The following is a 19,002-nucleotide window of genomic DNA, read 5'->3' as shown; positions in this document are numbered from 1 at the left end:
AACCAAAATAGGTGAAAATTTTATTAAAAGTGTGTATTTTCTAGACTAAAAAAATCCTCCTAAAACTTTATATACTCGAATTAGAATTCAAAATTTTTGACGTAAAATATACTTACCTATAAGTAAAACCCAAAATTAACTATTTTTTTAAATAGTCCAACAACTTAGTTATATTACACAAAACATAATAAATTAATTAAAAATAAACACTTCTCACGAATTGTTAAAATAATACACTACTGCACTGAATAGATATCGATACAGATAACAGAACAGATACTAGAATCTTGCTAATTACACTTAGAAATCTGACACAGTGACTATTTCTGTATGTTGCCTAATCAGTTATTAGTTATATGTTCGATTTCTTGTAAGAGATAAAACATTTTAATAGTTTCAATGTGACACAAAATCTAGGCATGGGATAAAAGTTTATTTGAAGAAAGTTTATTTTTTGAAGTTATACTTCTTTAGGCGCGATTGAGAGTAAAATTTTTCATAAATCTGCGCGTGCGCACACAGACAGTATGACGTTTAGTTGCTAATCTTTCAAATTATGTATCAGTGCAAATAAGCCATTAAAATAATATATTAGTGTTTTTTAGTAAATGTATTATTTATTATAATTTTGTGTCTTTGGATTTGTCTTCCTTGGGCGTAAAATAATAAAACATCTATTTTTATATTTCACTTGTCACCGTGATGTGTAATTATGTATATCTGAAACGTTAGTAGCATGCGCCTCGATGGCCTGGTTGGTAGAGCATTGGACCAGAGATCGAGAAATCGCGAGATTGCGGGTTCAAATCCCGGACGATTCATACTTTTTTTCTTTTTTTTTAATATTCTGCATTGTTAAGTTTTGGTAATTATTGTTAATTTTTTGTATTGTAACTGTTAAGTATATTTATTTCGTTGAAATTATATAATAGAAGTATAACTTCTTACGTGCGTACAAAGTACACACACATTCTTTTTTTGTTCTTAATGGCGGTACAGCCTCGTTTTTTAATATTGTATAATTATAGAGTAATTTCCGAATACTAACATATTTCTCTGAACTAATTGACCCAATTAAAGCTGGCAATGGGATAAAACAGGGGGATTCCTCGAGTCCTTTATTGTTCAACCTGATCATGGATGAAATAATAAAAAAAGTAAGAACTAAAAAAGGATACCAAATGGGAGAAAAACAACTTAAATTAATCTGCTATGCAGACGATGCAATACTAGTCTCTCAAAGTGAAGATGATTTACAACGTATTCTGCACTAATTTAACATAACCGCCAGCAAATTTAACATGTTAATTTCCCCAAAAAAGACAAAATGCATGGTTATAACAGCAAGATCTAAATTGGAGCTATAGGGTTAGATAATAGAACAAGTGATGGAGTTTAAGTATCTAGGCGTCACACTATCTAGCTTTGGAAGGCTCGAAACAGAAGTGAAAGATCAAGCGAATAGAGCAAACAGAGCCGCAGGTTGCCTGAATGATACAATGTGGAGAAAATAATATCGGAAAAGAAATTAAATGCAGAATTTACAAAACAGTCATCAGACCAATATTGACATACGCGGCAGAAACACGACCCGACACAGAGAGGACAAAAATATTGGTCGAAACAGCGGAGATAAAAACCGTCCGAAAAATTGATAGTAATACTCTATGAGACAGAGCTAGAAGTACAGATATATGACGGAAATGCAAGGTGGACAACATTAATAATTGGGTAAGAAACAGAAGAATAGAATGGAATGACCACATAAGCCGAATGACAAGAAATAGAGTAGTAAGGACAGCGAGAGACGGTTCCCCAATAGGAAGACGATAAGTGGGAAGACCACGAAAACGATGGAACGACAACTTACTAGAGGCACACTGAAAAAACAAGCAGAGTCATGTCTATACAAAAAGAAGAAGAACATATTTCTCAAATAGAGACTCTGTACTGTCATTCTTTACTATATTACGAATATGTGTGTAAAATATTCCGTGTCTTTTTTAGCTTGCGTGAAGGTAGAGTTCTGAATTGAGTAGGGGCTCTTCTGTACTTCACGGAAGACAAATGGGCGGGGGAGTGCTCAACCTCGACACGACGCGTTCCAATTGGTGATAGGGAACGTTCCTATAGATCTATAGGACAGGTGTAAATAAGGTCTTACCAAATAAGCACCCGCGGATCATCTGAGGATATGGCATAGGGCAGCAGCTATGTCATTAGTGATTCAAGGCTGAAGGAAAATAACCTTCTCTCAGGTTTGACATCACATATTCACAGGCGGCAATCAAATAATGATTTAACCGGCTGTTGATACTGCGGTGCAGAAGGCAAGAGGAAACCACTGCACTATTCCTTCCTAAGAGAATTCCCTGTGTATATGAGTGATAGACGGAATAGATGTGTGCAATCAGGCGATCCGATTGACAATCGGTGTTATCCCACGTCCGGGGTGGGAGGTGTGAAATGTGCTACCGGGCACAATGCGATAGGGGACCAGGTCGCAAGTGCGAAATATGCTACTGGAACATCCAATTATAACAAGATGTTTTTCCGAAAGACCCACAAAATAGGAACCTGGAACATACAAGGTTTAGTACAGCATTCTGGAAAACTACATATAGTCGAGAAAGAAATGAAAGATCATGGCGTTTCGATTCTTGGTCTAAGTGAAACCCACTGGAAGGGGACAGGACACTTTCGTAGCATTTCCGGAAACATCGTATATTTCTCGGGTAATGAAAATGAAAGCAAAAATGGTGTCGCAATAATAGTTTCCTCAAAACTCCAAAACTCTGTTTGTGGATACGATACAATTAATGATAGAATCATTCACCTTAGGATTCTCGGCTCAACTTGTCTTACACATTATACAAATATATGCCCTTACATCAACAGCAGACGAGATAACTGTGGAAAATTTTTACACTACTTTGCAGACAACACTCGACAAAATATCAAACAAAGACAGTGTAATGATAATAGGCGACTTCAATGCCAAAATTGGTAGAACTCAACTTGATCATCATATGAGATTCACCTTGGGTCCTTTTGGTCTTGGGGAAAGAAATGAACGAGGCGATAGATTAATAGAGCTCTGTGGCCAAAGAAAATTGTCTGTAGTGAATACCTACTTCCAACACCACCCACGAAGACTCTACACTTGGAAATCCCCGGGCGACAGAACAAGAAATCAGATAGATTTCATAATGATCAATTCAAGGTGGAAGTTCTCAGTTACTAACGTAAAAACTTATCCAGGTGCAGATTGTGGAAGTGACCACCAACTCCTTGTAGCTGTATTCCGAATACGTTTTAGAAGCAAACACAAGCCCACTCCTAGAACTCCCGGGTTTACAGAGACTGAACTTTTAATTTTCAAAGAAAGAATAAACCCAGTGTTAACTGGGACAAGCACTGCCCCCATAGATGATATCGAGACTTTCTGGGGAGGTTTTAAAAAATATATATTAGATACAGCTAAGCAAAGTCGCCAACCCGTAAAAAACAACAGTCGTAAACCATGGATCAGTGACCAAACATGGAAAATTATAGAACAAAGAAGGCAACTTAAAGTTGGCAGTTTTGATTTAAACGACTATCGAAGCTTATCAAGAGAAATCCACAGAAATTTCCGGAAAGATAAAGACAAATATGTGTCTAACATTTGCCAGGAAGTAGAAATCCACTTACATCGAAATGAAACAAGAAATCTCTTTCAGAAAGTAAAGTTACTGGCTCGGGAATTCAAACCCAGAAATTACGCTATAGTAGAGGATGAGACAGGTAATATGGTAAGCGATATGGATGCGGTTCTGGAGACTTGGAAGAAATACTGCACGGAACTCTATAAAGCTGAAACCTCTAACATTAATCATATAAGAGCACTGCAAGTCTCAACAACAACCCTAGAACCAGATATTCTAAGGTCTGAAGTCGATGAAGCCAGAAAACACCTTAAAAGAAATAAATCACCTGGTTGCGATGACATCACGGCAGAAATTTTACAGAACATGGGTGAACATGGTCTCCAATTAATGTGGAGACTGTGCAATCATGTATGGAGAATCGGCAAATGGCCCAGTGATTGGTGTACCGCACTATTTACTCCAATTCATAAGAAAGGCGTAACCACAAAATGTAGTAACTACCGAACCATCTCACTAATTTCACACCCAAGTAAAATTCTGTTGAGAATCATCAAGTGTCGCATGCAGACATACCTGGACAGACAAATACCACAAGAACAGGCAGGCTTCGTGATGGGTAAAGGCACAAGGGAACAAATTCTTAATATGCGACAACTCATTGAGAAAGCACGAGAATTCAAAATTCCGATGATCATCTGCTTTCTGGATTATCAGAAGGCATTTGACTGTGTAGACTGAACAGTTTTGTGGAAAGTTCTACATGAGATGGGGGTTACTGATCATCTGTCAGCTCTGGTGAAAAGCCTATATGAGAACAGTGAAACCAGAATAAGAATTGAAAACCATAAGCCCGATCCTTTTAAAATAGGAAGAGGAGTCCGACAAGGATGTATTCTATCTCCAAGTCTTTTTAATTTCTATGGGGAATATATAATGAGAAAAGAACTCGACAAATGGAATGGCGGTATTTCTATCGCAGGAAAGAAGATCTCAAATATCAGATATGCAGATGATACAACATTAATAACTGCATCCGAAGAAGAAATGTCCAGCCTGCTGCAGCTAGTGGAAGCCGAAAGCAATAGATGTGGTCTCAAGATCAATAAATAAAAATTATGATAGTAGATTATTCAAATTCACTACAGACAACAGGAGCCTTAGACCAGTTTGAAGTGGTTAACGAGTTCAATTATCTAGGATCCTACATCAGTAATACAGGATCTTGTGAAACAGAAATACGTAGGAGAATAGGCATGGCCAAAAACGCTAGGAGTCGATTATAGAACATCTGGAAAGATCGCTCCTTGTCGAAGAACACCAAAATAAGATTAGATTAAATATTCCCATATTTAATTACGGATCCGAAACATGGACAATGAAATCGGACAGAAAAAGGATTGACGCCTTTGAAATGTGGTGCTGGAGAAGAATGCTTCGGATCTCATGGACGGAACACAGAACAAATCACTCAATCCTCCAAGAGCTTAATATTCAGACTCGACTTTCCTCTATTTGCCTCTCTACCGTCTTAAAATTTTTCGGCCATATTGCAAGAAGTGATGATAATCTTGAGAGACTTATAATATCGGGAAACGTTGAAGGGCGCAGAAGTAGAGGTCGCTCACCTACTCGATGGACGGATCAAGTACAGAAAGCCAGTGGAAAAACATTCTCTGAATCCATGAGGGAAGCTCAGGACAGAAGCCGATGGAAAGGGATAGTTGCTCGTATTATAGGGAATCACGACACTCAGCTATGAGGAAACGACTGAGGAGGAGGAGTGCCAAATATCTCGACAAAATATTCAAAATTAAAGCCGCAATCTTGGACCGCGTTTTCCGTTTTGATGACGCGCTACTGTAGCCTCTTAAAAGAGACTTCCAGTCTCTGGTTATTTAGATATGAGCCTTCGTTTTATAAAATATTCAATACTTTTACCAAAATTAACGTAATATAAATCTGCACGACTTTTCTTAAAAACACTTTTTGATTATGTAAGGTTTTTTATGTAAGGTTATAAATAAGGAGGAAAAAGAAAAAAAATTTGATTTAGTAACTTTATTGAAATTTTATATTCATTATGTGATAAACAGCAAATTGTTTAGAACAAAAATTTCACCCTTATAAAGCTATTTACTATTACTTTTGTTGGGAAGTCACAATTTTACTTTAAAATTAAGTTTATGTACATAACGTTTCGTTTTCCACTTTGGAAATCGTTCTAAAAATATGTACAAAACGTTAATAAATTAATCAACTATTCGAAATGGAAAATAAGCCACAATTTAATTAAAAAAATGATTTTATTAACGTTTTAATAATCATGTAGGTATTATTAGTATTATTTATAATTTGAAATAACATATCGTCGCCTCAAAGCAACAGTAGGATATGTAAAAAAATGACTTTTGGGATAACCATTTCAAATGATTGGAAATAAACCCTTCTGTTGAGTGTAACACTAAGATAAATAAAAAGTGGAATACTTTTTTCACAATATTACATATCCTTGTGTAGCTTAAGTTTTTTTAACTCATATGCTATAATGTAACACTAAGACAACATACATATCCTACTGTTGTATTTTGTCGTTAACTAATTTTGGTCACAAAATATTAATGCAACACTAAGTTATCTTACGTGTAGTTATTGCCGAATTGCGAATATTTGTCTTTGTTTATATTAAACGGCTTGCACCCACAATATTTATTATCTTCAGAAATCTTACCACAGTTCTACTATTACATTCATATTAAAAGTTGTATTGTGAGAATAAAAATGAATAGTTCAGCCTCAGCCAATTTAAGTTATAAAAAATCTAAAATATCTAGTAGGTATAAGCCAATATTTAGTCTGCATCCGATGTGACCACAACTAATTCTGATTAATTTTCCATTCTCTTGTCATTTTCGTTGTCGAGTTTTAAAATTGTCGGAAAACATGTATATTGAGTTTATAATTTATCTAATAAAATGTTTGAACAAAATTGTTTTGTTTTTAAACGCTTTTATTTAGTTCAATAGTTTGCGTCAAATCTGTAGACGTTAATTTGACTGCCTTTTCTCCAATGCAAATGAATGAAAATTTGCAGACATGCATTCGCGGGAACAATACACGAATAATCAATAAAAAAAAATGTTTTTATGCTTTTTAATTGTTTAAATAAAAAAAAAACGATTTTAATGGAAAATGCCTAAATTCTCCTGTTTTTTACAATGTAAAAACTTGAAAGTTTTGCGGATTGTAGCTAATGATACGAACTATACATAATTTCACTTATTATTAATAAATAAACAATAAAGTTTCAAATTTTTTGCCGACTCCGACTACTTTTCATGTTAGTACATCATATGCTTTATACATATTTTAATAAACATGACGATATATTTTAATGTTTGAAAAGTGTAAGACTAAAAAGTAAAAAATAAAAAAATATGAAAACAAAAATTTTTAAGAAACGCTTTTCTTTAGTTACGAGTGACTAAAATTAAAAATATTATAAAAAATCAACTAGAAGGCAAAGATAAAAAAAAATTGAAAAAATCTAACACATTCGTTAAAGAAAAGCGTGGGGCGAAAACCGTTTATTCGATGAAGACGCACCACGCTTTTCTTTGACGAATGTGTTAGATTTTTAATTTTTTTTTATTTTTGCCTTTTAGTTGATTTTTTATATATTTAATTTTAGTCACTCGTAACTAAAGAAAAGCGTTTCTTAAAAAACATTTTTTTATATTTTTTTATTTATAATAAAATGTGTAAAATTTTAAACAAAACTTGTACAAATATAAGTATATACAGTGAGGACGTTAGAGTTGGAATAAATTAATTATCTCGAGAAGGGGTGAATTTGGAGAGAAATCCTGAGACAGTTCGATTTTTAATTTTAAATTATGACTTTTTGTCATATACATCATACTACTGACGTCATCCATCTTGTTGTGATGACGTAATCGATGATTTTTTTAAATAAGAGTAGGAGTTGTGTTATAGCTCATTTGAAAGGTTATTTAATTCTTTATTCAGTAGTGTAAATATTAACATAATTATTTATAGTGTGTTCAAAAAATTTTTTTTTTAATTATTTGACACAAAAAGAAGAATGTAAGTAATTTATTTAATTAAAAATACATATTACTGCTGTTAGAAAAACAGGTGATAATATTTATCTCAAAAATAAACATTACTTTTCGCTTAAATTCAATGTTCAAGCTGCTAAGCGACAGGTGGGTGGCAGATTTAACATTGAATTTAAGCGAAAACAATGTTTATTTATGAAATAAACATTTTTTATTTTTGTTTTCTGAGAGCACTCAAATGTATTTTAAAGTAAATGAATTACATACACTCTTCTTTTTGTCTCAATTAATTTAATAAACAAAAAATTTTTTTGGCCACCCTGTACAAATAATTATGTTAACGTTTATATTAATGAATAGAGAATTAAATAACCTTTCAAATGAGCTATAGCACCACCCCTAGTCTCATTTAAAAAAAATCATCGATTACGTCATCCCGACCAGATGGATGACGTCATTAGTATGATATATATCGTAAAAAGTCATAATTTAAAAATAAAAATCGACCTGTCTCAGCATTTCTCTCCAAATGCTCCCATTCTAGAGATAATGAATTTATTCCAACTCAAACGTCCTCACTTTATATCACATATTTACGGATACCGTTAAAAAAACAGATTAACTGTTAGAGCAACAGTAGGACAAGTAACTTTTTTTCAATTATTTTTCACTTTTTTATGAATTAATATAAATATTTATGTAAGGCCTGTAAAGTTATATACTCAAACAAAATTCCATGTAAATCCATTCAAATATAAAAAAGTTATTAGGTAATGAAAAATTCGTAAAAATTTCAATTGCGTTTTTCTCGAAACTACAATATTTGACATATCCTGCTGTTGCTATGAGGCGACGATATATAGTTTTATTGATGTTAATGAACCATACTAAGTACATATAACATAAAAATGTTTTTCTTGGGTTTAGGTTCAGAGATTATGTTTTAAATTTGGAACTAGATTTTATTTCTCATTTACATACAATCAACGTTTCGGCGGATATCTCTCGCCTTTGTCAAGATTGATTCTAAAATTACAGATAAATATTAAAAACCTACCAAACACGTAAAACGACACACTAACAAGAATGAACAGACACAAATTAAAACTTGAGTGTTGATATCTCATTACTTACTGTCCTAACATATTTTATAGGTAATTACAGGAGCGTATCTTTTATGTTGTAAAGGGATACAAAGTGGAAATATGTTATTTGAAGAATTTTTTTATTGATAGTGTGATATTATTAATTAAATTAGATTAAAATAAATTCTATTTAGGTTATCCGTGTCTTTCCTATCGTTGATTTAATTTTTGTTTCTTATTATTTCTATTGATTCGTAAATCTCCCTCTTCTTTTTGTTCTTCTCGGTTTTTAAAATGTCTGTGTTTTCGAAGTCAAATGTATGCTTCTTCCCATTCTCATGTTTTGTCAGTGCAGTGGTGTTGTTTTTGTCGTATTTGTGGGAACGAATTCTGGAGTGAAGCAGTTGACTTGTTTGCCCAATATAGACACCATCACAGTTTGTACAAAAACAATTTTATGTTAGTGAGTAAACTAAATATAAGACCAAATACTTACGATGTCGGGATAGTATCACGAGGTTTTTACTCGTGATTTACTACGGAATCTCTAACACGAGAATTTTACAGTCACCGTTGCATGTGGTTGTCTTTTTAAAGAGAGATCACATGCTACGATTTTTTGTGACGGATATTCTTGAGTTAAGGTTGATTTCATGTAATCGAATGAACTATCTTTAAGTAAAGTCGTCCCAGGAACGAAACTCATAAATATTAGCAATATCATTTTAAAGTCTTCTACTTTAAAATGTATAATATACCTATGTCTGAATTGCCGATATAAAAGAGTCAGATTAAATTAAATTATTAGAAGAATTTTTTACTAAACAACAACATTTTTGTTTAATTTATTAATATTTTGTATTTTGAAAACGACATCCGATGTTGACGTCGAAGCGTTAATAAAATCATTTTGTTAGTTAAATTGTGACTTATTTCCTATTTAAAATAGTTGATTACAAAAATGCCACAAGGAAATAGCTTCAGAATAACATTAATAAATTAAATTAAACAAACACATTAAATTGATTAAAAGAAATATCACATTTTTAAGGCTCTTCTCCAGTGTGTGCTCTCAAATTTCTTGCCCCAATTAATTATTTCACATAAGTTTCACCTCTGTGAGGTTTTTCCAATGTGAGTCATCACGTGTGGTTTCAAAAGACCAGCTCGAGTAAACTGCTTAAAACAAATTTCGCACTTATAAAGCTTTTCTCCAGTATGCACTCTCAAATGTCTTTTCAAAGTACTTGCTGCAATAAATTGTTTCAAACAAATTTCACACTTATGAGGTTTTTCTCCCGTGTGAGTCATCATATGTGATTTCGAATCACCTACTCGAGCAAACTGCTTAAAACAGATTTCGCACTTGTGAGGTTTTTCTCCCGTGTGAGTCATCATATGTGATTTCAAATTACCGGCTTGAGTAAATGACTGAAAACAAATTTCACATTTATGACGTTTTTCTCCAGTGTGAATCATCATATGTGATTTCAAATCACCTACTCGAGCAAACTGCTTAAAACAGATTTCGCACTTGTGAGGTTTTTCTCCCGTGTGAGTCATCATATGTGATTTCAAATTACCGGCTTGAGTAAATGACTGAAAACAAATTTCACATTTATGACGTTTTTCTCCAGTGTGAATCATCATATGTGATTTCAAATCACCTACTTGAGTAAACTGCTTAAAACAGATTTCGCACTTGTGAGGTTTTTCTCCCGTGTGAGTCATCATGTGTGATTTCAAATGACCGGCTTGAGTAAATGACTGAAAACAAATTTCACATTTATGACTTTTTTCTCCAGTGTGAATCAGCATATGTGATTTCAAATTACCGGCTTGAATAAACTGCTTAAAACAAATTTCGCACCTGTATGGCTTTTCTCCCGTGTGAGTCATCATATGTGATTTGAAATGACTGACTTGAATAAACTGCTTAAAACAAATTTCGCACTTGTAACACTTTTCACCAGTGTGACGCATCATATGTGATTTCAAATGACTGGTTTGAATAAACTGCTTAAAACAAATTTCGCAGTTGTAAGGCTTTTCTCCAGTGTGAGTCATCATATGTGATTTCAGATTATATGGTCTAGTAAATTGTTTTAAACAAATTGCACATTTGTAAGGTCCATTTCCAGTTTGAACTTTCATGTTTTTACTTAATGTTTTTTCTTCAATGTATCTACCTAAATCTTCTTTATGAGATGAATGTTCAGGTGTTTTCATAATTTTCATTATGTTCTTACTGCTTAAACAACCTAAAATATAAACCAAATGTATGCATTTTAGTATGAAGACAAAGGGCCTAGCCGGGTAAGATGATGAAAAGTGTCCCCAAGTCGATCCGAATTCCATATAGGTCAACATTTAACATAAATAGTGAAACTAACTTTCTGAAATTTTTAGCCCCCTAGGTAGTCATGTGACCCACCTAGAGCCTAATTAGGGTTTTTATGTTATTATTTTTTATCTCAGCCGCATCGAGAACTAGCGAAAAACTTTATATAAAAAAGTTGTAAGCTTTAACAAGTTCTGGCCGAAAAATTTTTTTTAATTTTTGGCGGGAAATTTGAATTTTACAACGATTTTAAAGTTTTAAATGAGTATAAAAAAATAACTAAGACATTCGTTTTCACGAAAAAAATATATAACGTGTATTTTTGCATAGTATTTCACCCTGAATTTTTTCAAATTTTTAAAATTGGTGAAACGCACCTTTAAAAATAAAAAATCGCATTTTTTCGTTTTTTTTTCCGTTTTTTGATACAATTTTATACATATTTTTCAAAAAAGGTAACACCGTCACTAGAATAGATAAAAAAACTGAAAAATAATTGGGGTTTGCTTAATAAAAAATTTTTGTAATGCCATCCATTTTCAACATACAGTTTAAGAAAACAAAATTTTACACATTTTTTACGATTTTGCCGAAACTACTGGCAACATCGTAATAAAATTTGGCGAGTTTTAAGAGGTAGTTGTTGTGCATTTTTTAACATACAATTAAGAATTTTATATTAATAAAATAGGGGTAATGGTCTAAACTTTTTAAAGAAAAAAGATAGTACGCCACTGACATATTTCAAATTAACAATGGTTTTTGAATTCCTCGTTCAATTTGTGACAAAAAATCTATCTTCCTATTTTTTCATACGACGCGCCATTTCTATTCAAAAAATAAAACATCTTAACCCTTACAAAGTATTCGAACTTCTATGAAATAACATACAGTCGAACCCGTTTATTAGAATGCCGGTTATAGGAATATCCCGGTTATAGGAATACAAATTTGAGGTCCCGAAAGGTTTCTAATAGCCACCAATGATCGGTTATTAGAATATATCGGTTATAGGAATACTTTTGCTTGGCACGAAGGCTATTCCAATAAGCGGGTTCGACTGTACTACTATTAGTCGTTTCTACATCTACATAAACTCGTACATCCATTATAAAAACTAATTCGAATACTTTGGAAGCGTTAAAATATTTTATTTTTTGCAGCAAAATGGCGCCTCGTATGAAAAAATGAGAAGATAGTTTTTTATCGCAAATTGAACGAGGAATTCAAAAATGATTGGTAATTTGAAATAATATGTCTGTGGCGTACTATCTTTTTTCTTTGAAAACTTCAGACCATTACCCCTATGCGCGCCAATGATGAATATCAAATCCTTAATCGTATGTCAAAACATGCACAATAACTACCTCTTAAAACCCGCCAAGTTTTATTACAATGTTGCCAGTAGTTTCGGCAAAATCGTAAAAAATGTGTAAAATTTTGTTTTCTTGTATTTTGAAAATGGATGGCGTTACAAAAAAATTTTATTAAGCAAAACCCAATTATTTTTTAGTTTTTTACCTACTCCAGTAACGGTGTTACCTTTTTTGAAAAATATGTATAAAATTGTATCAAAAAACGAAAAAAAACCGCAAAAATGCGGTTTTTTATTTTTAAAGGTGCGTTTCACCCATTTTAAAAATTTGAAAAAATTCAGGGTGAAACATTATGCAAAAATACATGTTAAATATTTTTTTCGTGAAAACGAATGCTAGTTATTTTTTTATACTCATTTAAAATTTTAAAATCGTTCTAAAATTTAAACTTCCCGCCAAAAATTAAAAAAAAAAAAGTTTTTCAGACAGAACTTTTTAAAACTTACAACTTTTTTATTTAAAGTTTTTCGCTAGTTGCGGCTCAGAAAAAATAAAAACAAAACCCTAATTAGGCTCTAGGTGGGTCACATGACCACCTAGGGGTCTAAAAATTTCACAAAGTTAGTTTCACTATATATGCTAAACAGTGACCTATATGGAATTCGAATCTAGTTGGGGGCACTTTTCATCATCTTACCCGGCTAGGCTCTTTATGCAGATACTATATATGTATATAAAAAAGTCTAATATTTCCAAAAATGTAGAAGAAATAGATCTAACAAAGGAAATAAATCATAAGGTACTTCCAGTTCCTGGTTGTTTAGATAATTATGAGCGTGTCTAATATCCAAGAAACACGTAAAGTACCTAGGAGCGACGTTGCACCAGAATGGAAAGTGGGGGGAGCACGTGCGGATGGTAACAGTGCGGCTGCGCTGGGAAGGTTAATGCCCAACATTGGGGGACCCAAATTGGAGGGCCTTGCGCGGTGTTGTGCAGTCGATCGTCCTCTATAGTCTATGCGGCACCAGTCTGGAGTGAGGTGGTAGGGATACAGTCCTATAGGGGCCCATGACACGAGTGGACAAAACGAGTCTGTTGCGAGTGGCATGCGCCTACAGGACTGTGTCTGCCGCAGCCTTGTTTTGTATTACTGGATGTGTTCCGCTGCATGTGTTGGTAGTGAAAAGAAAAGAACTATATGATGAGAGAAGAGACCTAGAGCTCACTATGGCCGAGAGAAGACAGGAAAGAGGATGTTCTGTCCGACAAAATACATTGGAAGTTTTCATAATCTGACGTTCCAAATTTTTAAATTGTTCCACAATTAAAACTTCCCTGTTCCAGTGTTCCTGTACATCAAACTTTGTCCGACTAGACACCGTTAAGCTATGGGCTATTCCACGAATATACGACTGTCTTGGATTATCGCGACAACGAATATTTTAGTGTGCATCATAAGAAGTGCGAAAGTAAAAGGCTCTAATAATTGTTCCAATAAACAACAATGTATTTTGCAATTTACTTTCGTTCTTCATAATTTGCACAGTAAAATATTCGTTGTTGAGATACTCCACAACAGTCGTATGTTCGTGGAATAGGGTATAATAACAAATTTTCAGCTTGCTATTAATCAACTTTTTTTTGGTACGCGGGATCCAATTCTAGTAGATAAATGAAGGTAAAGGGCTTGGGAAGCGATGTCGACCTTGCAGCGGCCATTCAGCTTTCGGATTTCGGAGCGCTGGCTGACACAGGAGGTTTCTGGTTTAGCAGGTAGGCATTCACTTAACGATCCCGATAACGGACCGGGACAAGCCGATCTGAATCGACTACAAGCACAAGCAGATTGTCGATCCTAAGCTTTCTATACATACGCGGTACCTATATTAGGTACGACTGGATTAATATATTTTAGAAGTTTAAAACTTCTAAAAATTTTTAAGTTTTAAAAGTATTTAAAACATTGTTCATTATCACCTAAGATATATTATTCTGAAGCTATTTCTTTTGAAACAACCTAGCATCACAACTTTTGAAACACGTAAAAACTACTTTGTATGTAAATGTAACAAATAAAGAAAAATAATTTATTGGTTATAAATTTTACAAATAAAAAACACAACCACAACATACAACATTTTTCAAACACTTAAACATTTTCTGAAACAAATTATTAAAAACTAAATAGGTACTTTTATATGTAATAGGCTTGGATCCCGCGTACCAAAAAAAGTTGATTAATAGCAAGCTGAAAATTTGTTAATATCTTAATGGTGTCTAGTCGGACAAACTTTGATGTACGGGAACACTGCAACAGGGAAGTTTTAATTGTGGAACGATTTAAAAATTTGGAACGTCAGATTATGAAAACGTCACATGTATTTTGTCGGACAGAACATCCAACTGATTTGTTACCCTTTCATTTTTCATTAAACTCTCATGCAAAAATCAGACTGCTATTACAAACCAACACGATTCCTGTCATTTGACATGTTCTTCGTGTTCCACTAATTAAAATGCCCAGTTGCTGATAAACACCAGTCTGATGTTTGCATGAGAGTTTAATGAAATGGTAGCAAATCAATTGGATGTTCTGTCCGACAAAATACATTGGAAGTTTTCATAATCTGACGTTCCAAATTTTTAAATTGTTCCACAATTAAAACTTCCCCTGTTCCAGTGTTCCTGTACATCAAACTTTGTCCGACTAGACACCGTTAAGCTATGGGCTATTCCACGAATATACGACTGTCTTGGATTATCGCGACAACGAATATTTTAGTGTGCATCATAAGAAGTGCGAAAGTAAAAGGCTCTAATAATTGTTCCAATAAACAACAATGTATTTTGCAATTTACTTTCGTTCTTCATAATTTGCACAGTAAAATATTCGTTGTTGAGATACTCCACAACAGTCGTATGTTCGTGGAATAGGGTATAATAACAAATTTTCAGCTTGCTATTAATCAACTTTTTTTTGGTACGCAGGATCCAGGTTTATAAACGTCCGAAGTGGAAGTGGAAACGTTAATACAATCATTTTTTTTAAGTTAAATTGTGGCTTATTTCCCATTTAGAATAATAAATTACATAAATGCTTCAGAATAATATATTAGGTAATAATGAACACTGATTTAAAATGAACAATGTTTTAAATACTTTTTTCTACAACCGTATTAAAAATGCAATTTTTAGCACTCCATAGGAGCATTAAAAATGCTACTTTAAAGCACTAGTGCTTTAAAATTTTTAAGGCACTGCAGTTAAAAGTGAATTGTCAAATTGTGAAACGTCAAAATATTTATATTTCATAATTTTAATATTAATAGTACAACTTGCGCAATTTGAAAAAGGTGGTTACAAAGGTTTTTTAAAATTTAATTTAAACTGTATTATTGCATTTTTAACGTTTGTAGAAAAAACAAGTTTATGTCACGGTATAATATTTTTGCTAAGAATTTTTAGATATTCCCCTCGAGTGTAGACAACCAGTTTTACCTTTTACGGGCCATAGGTTTCATGGTTTCAGCAATTAACAAAAATATTGTATTTTATAAATTTATAACGTTTGTAGAAAAAATATTGTATGATATACGTGTTAAAAAGTACATTTTTAAGGCACTCATGTGAATTGCAGAATTCGCTTCGCTCATTCGGCAAACTTTCACATACGTGCCTTAAAATTGTACTTTTAACACTTATATCAAAAACTTATAAAATATAATAAATCCAATCGTACCTAATATACCGCATATGCATAGAAAGCTAGGATCGACAATCTGCTTGTGCTTGTAGTCGGTTCAGTTCGGCTTGTCCCGGTCCGTTATCGGGAACGTTAAGTGTAGGCATTCGGCGTAGCCTCGGCGACGAGAAAGCGTTCTAAAGTACCTCGGGAACTATCGTTGGGGCTACGAAGAATGAATCCTGCACTAAGGTCAGTCAGGCGGCGTTCTGGAGTGAGATGTCTTTTCAAGCTTCCAGACCCCCTCTTTAAAGACGAAAAGAAACATTTTGAGCCTTTGTTCTTTAAAATATTCAAAATTTTGTACCAAAATTATCGTAATATAAATCTGCACAACTTTTTTTTAAAAACTGTTTAATTAATTTGCAGAAAAAATTATAAATCAGGAGGAAAAAGCAAACATTTTGATTCAATAACTTAATTGAAATTTTATATTCATTATGTGATAAACAGCAAATTGTTTAGAACAAATTTCACCCTTATAAAGCTGTTTACTACTTTTTAGGAATAAGTCACAATTTTACTTTAAAATTGTACATTTCGATTTCCACTTCGGAAATCGTTCTCAAAATACAAAACATTATTGAATTAAATTAAACAAACACGCTAAATTGATTAAAAGAAATATCACACTTTTAAGGCTCTTCTCCAGTGTGTGCTCTCAAATTTCTTGCACCAATAAATTATTTCACATAAGTTTCACATCTTTGAGGTTTTTCCAATATGAGTCATCATGTGTGGTTTCAAAGGACCAGCTCGAGTAAACTGCTTAAAACAAATTTCGCACTTGTAAAGCTTTTCTCCAGTATGCACTCTCAAATGTCTTTTCAAAGTACTTGCTGCAATAAATTGTTTCAAACAAATTTCACACTTATGAGGTTTTTCTCCCGTGTGAGTCATCATATGTGATTTCAAATGACCGAGATGAGTAAATGACTGAAAACAAATTTCACATTTATGACGTTTTTCTCCAGTGTGAATCATCCTATGTGATTTCAAATCACCTACTCGAGTAAACTGCTTAAAACAGATTTCGCACTTGTGAGGTTTTTCTACCGTGTGAGTCATCATGTGTGATTTCAAATTACCGGCTTGAGTAAATGACTGAAAACAAATTTCACATTAATGACTTTTTTCTTCAGTGTGAATCAGCATATTATGTGATTTCAAATTAACGGCTTGAATAAACTGCTTAAAACAAATTTCGCACCTGTAAGGCTTTTCTCCAGTATGCACTCTCAAATGTCTTTTAAAAGTACTTGCTGCAATAAATTGTTTCAAACAAATTTCACACTTATGAGGTTTTTCTCCTGTGTGAGTCATCATATGTGATTTCAAATGACCCAGATGAGTAAATGACTGAAAACAAATTTCACATTTATGACGTTTTTCTCCAGTGTGAATCATCATGTGATTTCAAATCACCTACTCGAGTAAACTGCTTAAAACAGATTTCGCACTTGTGAGGTTTTTCTACCGTGTGAGTCATCATGTGTGATTTCAAATTACCGGCTTGAGTAAATGACTGAAAACAAATTTCACATTTATGACTTTTTTCTCCAGTGTGAATCATCATATGTGGTTTCAAATTACCAGCTCGAGCAAACTGCTTAAAACAAATTTCGCACCTGTAAGGCTTTTCTCCAGTATGCACTCTCAAATGTCTTTTCAAAGTACTTGCTGCAATAAATTGTTTCAAACAAATTTCACACTTATGAGGTTTTTCTCCCGTGTGAGTCATCATATGTGATTTCAAATGACCGAGATGAGTAAATGACTGAAAACAAATTTCACATTTATGACGTTTTTCTCCAGTGTGAATCATCATATGTGATTTCAAATCACCTACTCGAGTAAACTGCTTAAAACAGATTTCGCACTTGTGAGGTTTTTCTCCCGTGTGAGTCATCATGTGTGATTTCAAATTACCGGCTTGAGTAAATGACTGAAGACAAATTTCACATTTATGACTTTTTTCTCCAGTGTGAATCATCATATGTGATTTCAAATGACCAGCTCGAGCAAACTGTTTAAAACAAATTTCGCACTTGTAACGCTTTTCACCAGTGTGACTTATCATATGTGATTTCAGATTATATGGTCCAGTAAATTGTTTTAAACAAATTGCACATTTGTAAGGTCCATTTCCAGTTTGAACTTTCATGTTTTTACTTAATGTTTTTTCTTCAATGTATCTACCCAAATCTTCTTTATGAGATGAATGTTCAGGTGTTTTCATAATTTTCATTATGTTCTCACTGCTTAAACAACCTAAAATATAAACCAAATGTATGCATTTTAGTATGAAGACAAATTTATGCAGATACTACATATGTATATAAAAAAAGGCTAAATATTTCCAAAAATGTAGAAGAAATAAATGTAACAAAGGAACTAAATCATAAGGTACTTCCAGTTCCTGGTTGTTTAGATAATTATGAGCGTGTCTAATACCCAAGAAACACGTAAAGTACCTAGGAGTACGTTGCACCAGAATGGAAAGGGGTGGAGCACGTGCGAATGGTAACAGTGCGGCTGCGCTGGGGAGGGTAATGCCCAACATTGGGGGACCCAAATTGGAGGGCCTTGCGCGGTGTTGTGCAGTCGATCGTCCTCTATGCGGCACCAGTCTGGAGTGAGGTGGTAGGGATACAGTCCTATAGGGGCCCATGACACGAGTGGACAAAACGAGTCTGCTGTGAGTGGCATGCGCCTACAGGACTGTGTCTGCCGCAGCCTTGTGTTGTATTACTGGATGTGTTCCGCTGCATGTGTTGGTAGTGAAA

The 19,002-nt window shown here is 33.5% G+C and overlaps 1 protein-coding gene across 6 annotated transcripts in view; it reads right to left on the bottom strand.

Moving 5' to 3' along the window:
- Window positions 1–19,002, bottom strand: part of LOC126887890 (zinc finger protein 431-like) — a 94,463-nt gene that overhangs the window by 16,189 nt on the left and 59,272 nt on the right. Inside the window, exon 3 of one of the 6 annotated variants that reach the window (XM_050655792.1) lies at window positions 5,694–11,075. The exons of 4 other annotated variants lie outside the window; for them this stretch is intronic. In XM_050655792.1, coding sequence (XP_050511749.1) covers window positions 9,925–11,075 — 1,151 coding nt within the window. In that variant the 3' untranslated portion in view covers window positions 5,694–9,924. Of the gene's footprint in view, window positions 1–5,693; window positions 11,076–12,987; window positions 18,488–19,002 lie in introns of those variants that run through there. One more of the 6 variants, XM_050655807.1, reaches the window with a different exon arrangement.

The sequence above is a fragment of the Diabrotica virgifera genome, chromosome 1 (assembly GCF_917563875.1).
Source record: "Diabrotica virgifera virgifera chromosome 1, PGI_DIABVI_V3a".
Lineage (NCBI taxonomy): Eukaryota > Metazoa > Arthropoda > Insecta > Coleoptera > Chrysomelidae > Diabrotica > Diabrotica virgifera.
Note: the sequence above shows the minus strand (reverse complement) of the source record. Positions and strands in the feature narration are given on the sequence as shown.